At 37.2% G+C, this 7139-nt stretch overlaps 1 protein-coding gene across 3 annotated transcripts; it reads left to right on the plus strand.

Annotated features, from left to right (window-relative positions):
- The first annotated feature begins 705 nt into the window (after positions 1–705).
- Positions 706–6920, plus strand: LOC132269103 (uncharacterized). Of its 3 annotated transcripts, none has more exons than XM_059770139.1 (6): positions 706–941; positions 1907–2060; positions 2953–3029; positions 3137–5008; positions 5728–5878; positions 5966–6920. In XM_059770139.1, the coding sequence occupies exons 2-6, from the start codon at positions 1916–1918 to the stop codon at positions 6691–6693; spliced, it is 2973 nt and encodes a 990-aa protein (XP_059626122.1). In that variant the 5' UTR covers positions 706–941; positions 1907–1915; the 3' UTR covers positions 6694–6920. The 3 variants fall into 3 exon arrangements, with proteins under 3 accessions (XP_059626122.1, XP_059626124.1, XP_059626123.1); XM_059770141.1 differs by having other exon boundaries at positions 2956–3029; XM_059770140.1 differs by lacking the exon at positions 706–941 and adding an exon at positions 958–1803.
- The last annotated feature ends 219 nt before the right edge of the window (positions 6921–7139 follow it).

Consider the following 7139-nt stretch of genomic DNA (forward strand, 5'->3'; position numbering starts at 1 on the left):
ATATAAAAGTAAAACATTATGCCATAAAATATTCATTTTCGTCGCATGAAAGGTCTGTTCCCTTGTTTGGTCAACTAATTGAAACTGTGGTGGGAGTATTAGTCATGCGAGAGATCTACAAATCTAAGTACAAAACTCCACCACCATAATGCAAATTAGTTTAGAATAAAAGTTGGACCTAATTAAAATTTTATCAATGCACAAACTCTCAATTGAAATCATAAAAATTGAAATTTAATTTTGATTTTATGAGTCTTATTTAGCTGTTCACTACATTTTGCAATTATATCATTGGTCAACTTACGGAATCATATATTTTGCTTAAATATTATAAGAAATGGACCCTAGAAGTAAATGAATTTATTTCAATAAAAAATTACACCCGCTACAATAGAGAATTACTATCAAGCAAGTAGAAGGAAAAAAAGAAAAGAAAAAGATAACAAATATGTTTTTTTATTTTTTGATTTATAAATATGTTTTCCTTATATTTCCTTTCTTCCTTCAAATCAAATTTTTATTTTTTAAAATTCATTATTATTATTATTATTATTTTATCAACTTCAAATCAATTGCATTAAGATCAAAAATAGGATCATGAAAGTTTTGTCAAATTAGGTGTGCAAAAGGGAATCTCATACAGTAATTTTTTTTAGTACGCGTAGACGTACCATTCTCTCTCTATTATCTGTTTTTTCATTTCCTTCTCTCTCTCTACTCCCTCTCTCTCTCTCTCTCTCTCTCTCTGGTTTCTTCCGTAATGAACTCGTAAATGAATCAGAATAAACAAATGGAATTCAGGTCGGACAGAGTTGGCGCAGAGAATTCCCTCTTTGCTCTTATCAGAGCCTCTTAGTTCGGCGAATCTCCGGCCACATTCTCGCCGGAATGTGAGATTCAATCGGCGTCGCAGCCACTAGTACCTCTTTCCCTCACACAAGGTCCCAATCCTCTCCCTTTTCTTCTTCTCTCTACTTTCTCTCTCTAAAAGCTCTTTTGATCTCCCTGGAATCTCTCTCTTGCGTCAGGAGTTTGCATTTTGTGATTATGCGACCCTTTTAGTGTCCCCGATACTCTTTTGGTTTCGCCTTTTTGCCCTCTCTCCGTATCTCGCTTTTCGAAGCTAATCGAATCTGATTATCTCTCTGTACTCTCTCTACTTTTTCTCTCTTGATTTGCTTTTTGGCTGCTGTAATTGCAGCCTTTTGAAATGATATTTGAATCTTAAGTAGTAATTTATATGAATTTCTTTGATTTAAACCTAATTTATTTTTAAAAGCTTGAATTTTGACTTCCCAATTATTTATTGTTTGTGATTCAATATGCGGTTTTTAAGGTAATGGTGATATGTAACAGTTTGGTGTCTATCCGAATGAATGTTGATTACTTGATGCTTCAGCTAGTTTTTTTTTTTTTTTTTTTTTTTTTCAGAACACTGAGAGTTTATTCAGCGTGTTGTTACCTCTTGATGTGAACTTTCATGTGAATAGGCCGAATTTTCACACTGCACACAGAGTCTTGTCTCTGTTATTCTTTATATCTTGTCATAATTCTAATAAGCGTTAAAAAAGAGAAGAAATGAAATGAAAAAATCCATTGTCCATTTGAACAAGCGTTCTTTTCCTCTCGATTCTCTCTCCCCCTTCCCTGTTTATGCACGTATTATTCCGTTGCCTGTTAAAATGTTTATGTTTTGCACTAGTTGTTGGTACATTTTTCTGAATTAAACCCTTTGATTGAGCTTCTACCTTGAAGCTTAATGCTCTCTTATTTGGTGGCACTTATTCTTCATTTTTGCACCAGGTATTGGGTGAATTAGGAATTTAATCTTCGTGTTTCAGGCCTTACCTGAGATCCAAACGCAAAATACAACTGATGTTTACCCGCGGGCATACTTTTGTTTCAGGTGTTAGAAATGAATGGGATTCAGAATGGCAAAAGCAACAATCTTGAGAAGTCCTTTCCGGGATGCTTGGGAAGAATGGTCAACCTCTTTGATTTGAGTACAGGTGTATCAGGAAACAGGCTGCTCGCGGATAAACCATATTGTGATCGTGATGGTGATTTCCTTTGCTGACCTTCTCTTCTATTATATTTTACATATTACTTTTCCCACTTCCTGTGTGAGGTATCTCTTAGCTTTGCATTGTTGGCTTGGAAATTTATAACAGTTGTCAAATCATGGATCTATTGATAGTTTATACTCATCACTTATCAAATTGACTATCCCAAGGACTGAGGAGAGACAAGCGATGATAAAATTAATCATATACTAACAAAAAATTGGGCAAGTTTCCTTCTGTTTGATGGTTTGTTGGTCAGATTGTCATCTGGTTCCACCTAGAAGTGGATTAGTTTGTTTGCTAATTGTTGTTGGTCTGGTCAATTCTCTGTCTATTAATATTTAGTCAAATCTTTAATCTCTGTAATATTTCATTTAGAAATTGGTTCAAATAATGAGAAAGCCACAACTATGATTTACCATTTTTTTTTTTTCAACATGTTGAGACTTGACTGTAGGCTAGTGAAAAATTTAGAGTTCGAATTCCTAAAGTGTGATGTTGACTGCCTTAATGAGCAGGTAGTTTAATCTCCCTCTCTCTCCCCCCTATAGGTTAAGTGTAAAATTTGAAGTTCAATCTATTATACCCTCCTTAAAGAGGTTCTTAAGGACAGTCAAAAGGTCATTCCCTGTACTGGTCCCATCTTTGTGAGTTGGTGGGAGGAGGAAAAACTGGAGATGGCCATAACCTTTGAGGCAATGGTACCCCCTACAGGTTCTTTTCAACAGAAATAGCATTTTGATAACTAAAATAGACTAAATATCTTTTCTTTTTAAAATGCCTACACAAATTTTACTTTTCAAACATGATGGGTACCTTTTTTTTGGTACCTGTAATGATGCATTCTTAAGTTTTAAGTCCGCTTGTTGACATGGTAGTAATTGATTAGCAGGATCTCCGTTCTCAAGAAGCCGATCAGATGCGTCAACAAAATATCCAATTGATGATCAGATAGAGGATAAAGTGGTAAATTAGAAGCTTATTACTAAATACATATTTGATACTGAGTTCTGAATTGTGATATTGTTGAAGTACTCATATATGTATTTGTTCTGTTTATGTGGCACATGCAGATAATGTCTGAGCTAAGGAGAACTTCAAATAAAAAAGCAAATGGAACACCAGTGAAGACATTAATAGCCCAGGAAATGTCAAAAGAAATGGATTCCAAGCATAATCCACCCAGTGTAGTTGCCAAGTTGATGGGGCTTGATGCCCTCCCTCAGAGGAAACCTGATTCAGTGGTGCAAAAAATACATTCAAGAGGATATTCACGAAGTTATTCAGGCGTACCCTTGGATTATTGGCAGCAAAAAAATGGGTTCTTGGACGTGCAAATGCAACATGAGGTTCATCAGTGTCCAGAGCAGAATGAATACAGAGATGTTTATGAAGTATGGCAGCAATCACAAAAAGCAAATCTTTTAAGAGAGAAATCACCACAGAAGGGAAGGCATAATGAGAATATGAATGAGAAAAAGATGGCTCTTGTTCGTCAGAAATTCATTGAAGCAAAACGCCTGGCAACCGATGAAAAACTTCGCCACTCCAAGCAATTCCAAGATGCATTGGAAGTTTTGAATTCCAACAAAGATTTATTCCTGAAGTTCCTGCAAGAACCAAATTCCCTGTTCTCTCAGCGTCTATACAATTCACAGTCCATTTCCCAGCCTCCCGAGACAAAGCGCATCACTGTTCTTAGACCTTCTAAGATGATGGATAATAACAAATTTGCTGGATCAGGGAAGAAGGACGCAAAAGAGACAAAGAAGGCACCCCATGTTGGTCAGGTGATTGGGCGGGATAAAAGAATTACTGAATTTTCTCATCCTGCCAATTGTAGGGTTGATAATTATTCTATTCAATCGACGCGAATAGTAGTATTGAAACCTAGCCCTGGGAAGCCTTATGATACTGAGGCTGTGGTTTCGCCACCTTCCTCATCACCAAGAATTCTACATGGTGAAGAATTCTGTGTGGAACCAGAAGATGATGAAGCACGAGAATCAAGAGAAGTGGCAAAGGATATCACACGGCAGATGTGCGAAAATTTGAGTGGGCATCAGAGAAATGAAACTTTGCTTTCTTCAGTGTTGTCGAATGGCTATACTGGTGATGAAAGTTCGTTTAATAAATCAGAAAATCAGTATGCAGCGGGAAATCTCAGCGATTCTGAAGTGATGTCACCAACTTCTAGGCATTCATGGGATTACATCAATAGGTTTGGTAGCCCTTATTCTTCATCCTCCTTCAGCCATGTTTCTTATTCTCCAGAGTCATCAGTGTGTAGAGAAGCTAAGAAGCGACTCTCTGAAAGATGGGCCATGATTGCATCTAATGGGACTTTTCAAGAACAAAGACATGTCCGGAGAAGCTCTAGTACTTTAGGTGAGATGCTTGCACTTTCTGATACTAAGAAGTCTGTAAGGTCTGCGGAAGAAGAAAATGGTAGTAATAACAAAGAAGAACCAAGGGGATCAACTTCAAGATTGATTAGTGGTTTGGATAAAGATGAATCTGTGGATGGTTCTCCTAGGAATCTTTTGAGGTCAAAATCCCTTCCCGTTTCTTCAGCGGCATATGGGGCTAGGCTAAATGTTGAAGTTTCACATCCAGAGTTTGGTAAAACAGATGACCCCAAGGAGCTGACAAAGACAAGGAGCGGAAAATCATCATTCAAAGGAAAAGTGTCGAGTTTATTTTTCTCAAGGAATAAAAAATCTAGTAAAGAAAAACCTAAGGCTTCTCAAACCAAAGATAAGTTTCAAGAATCTTCTGGAATGCCTGTACATTCTCCGGGAAAAGTTGATGATGATATGTCCAAATATGCTAATGATGTTGGCTTTGAAGGGGGTTTGTTGACTGGGTTACACGGATCATTGAGCAAAATGCAGTCGCCAGATTTAATTGGCATGGGACTGAGACAAGGCATAATTTCTCATGAGGTAGAACAATCTTCCTCTTGTTGTCATGCATGTTTGCCTGTAACATTTTATTATTATCATTATCATTATTATTATTCTTGATAAATGCATTTTTCTGTAACTTGTATCGATGGGTATGACATTGAATTTCTGTTTTTGCATATTAAAAGGCTTAATATTTGTGGTGTCCTTTTTTGCTTGTGTCAAGATTAGTGAACTGTGCTCTCTTTATTTACAATAAAATATGCAAAAACAAAATAAGACTTGAAATTCTCAGGCAAAATATTCCGTCTCTCTTCATAGTTCTAAGAAAAGGTGGTATTGACAACAAAGGGTAGAATGTGTGACAAGGGCATTAAGACAGTGGTTCTGCAATGACCTTTAGAAAAATAAATTATGGTTTTAGTTGACATGTTTTAAACAGGCAAATGACAATAATAGTAGGATTGTTCTTGTCATATAAGGTGGAAAACATAAACTTTTATTGTTCAATAATTAATTGCCACGAAAATTTGAAGCATGCTGTAGGTCAAATGTTGAAGTCTATTGCTTTTAGTATGTTGTAAAATTCTTTATGATGTGATAGAACATTAGATGTTCAAACATCTAGCTTATACTGTAATTGTGGCACTAATTAACAAAGCCTTGTCCCAACTATTTGGCTGCTTTCATTAATTTATATCCATTATAATTGCTAAACTTAGGCAATCAATTAACAGGATTTATCTCAATTTTTGCAGGTTGGATTGCCTGTAACAAAGAATGTCGCGCCTGGATATTCAAGTGAGAACCAGGACCAGCCAAGTCCAATCTCAGTTTTAGAGCCTCCATTTGAAGAGGATGACAATGCAACTACGGAGTCCTCTGGCTATGTCAAACCAGACCAACAGGGTAAATTCTGTTCGCTATAGTACTGAATTATCTTGCTTCCACCTCTCTTTACTGCCTTACCTATTTTGTCTACTTCGAATAAAACAGGACCAGAAATGCTTGCCAGACCTATTCAATCAAACCTAATTGATAAATCACCGCCTATTGGATCAATTGCTCGAACTCTGTCATGGGATGGTTCCGCTGTAGAGACAACCACTTCATATCGATTGAAACACTCCTTGGCCTCCAAAGGAGCGGAGAAGGAAGAACAAGAATGGCTCTTCTTTGTACAAACATTATTGTCAGCAGCCGACCTCAATTGTGAGGTGCACTCTGAATCACTTTTTTTTAGATGGCATTCGCCTGAAAGTCCACTGGACCCATCACTCAGAGACAAATATATCGACCTGAACAACGAGGAGGCAATGCATGAGACTAATCGAAGGCAACAGAGATCAACCAGGAAGCTTGTATTCGATTGTGTCAATGCAGCGCTGGTGGACATAACAGAGTATAGGTCAGACACAAGCCTAAGAGCCATACTAAGTGGTCAGGTCCACAACAGGGTATCAGAGGGTGCATCGCCCATAATGGTGGACCGTGTGTGGTCCCGGATGAAAGAATGGTTTTCCAGCGAGGTGAGGTGTGCTTCAGGTGATGGTGGGGACGGTAACAGCCTGGTGTTGGAGAGAGTGGTGAGGAAGGAGGTGGTAGGTGAGGGTTTGGCTGAGCATGTGCCCCGGGAAATAGATAATATTGGAAAGGAAATTGAAGCGAAACTGCTGGAAGAGCTTGTGCAAGAGGCTGTGGATGAATTAACTTGTAAGACATGACGAGGCTTTTTTGTTTTTCCTTCTAATTTAACTCCATTATCTGTGTATTTTTATGTTTTTCAACGATGATGATCCCTCCAACCACTATTTGTTTAGTGCTCTAGATTGTTGCTAATGTGTATTTGTTTTATATATGGATTTCCTTGTACTTTCAGATTTTGTATTTTTCTAATCCAACTCTCCGCACTACATTTATATATATATATATATATAGACAGTTGTATATAGATATACTTCCTACCATTGTATTTATTATGGGATTGTCCTGCCACATTGTGGTGGGTTCCGAGTTCTGACAAGTTAACATATGGTGTGTTTCTTGAGCTTCTCATTTTGAACTCGAATATTGAACTTCTTGTAATCTATATATATATATATATATATCCAAAACTGTTAGTTTTTGTTATTCAGGCCCTGTTATTCTTGAATCCGGGTGGAGAAGTTCC

This window comes from Cornus florida, unplaced genomic scaffold (genome assembly GCF_030987335.1).
Source record: "Cornus florida cultivar Cherokee Brave unplaced genomic scaffold, ASM3098733v1 CherokeeBrave_3.0.0_Hap2_Chr08, whole genome shotgun sequence".
NCBI lineage: Eukaryota > Viridiplantae > Streptophyta > Magnoliopsida > Cornales > Cornaceae > Cornus > Cornus florida.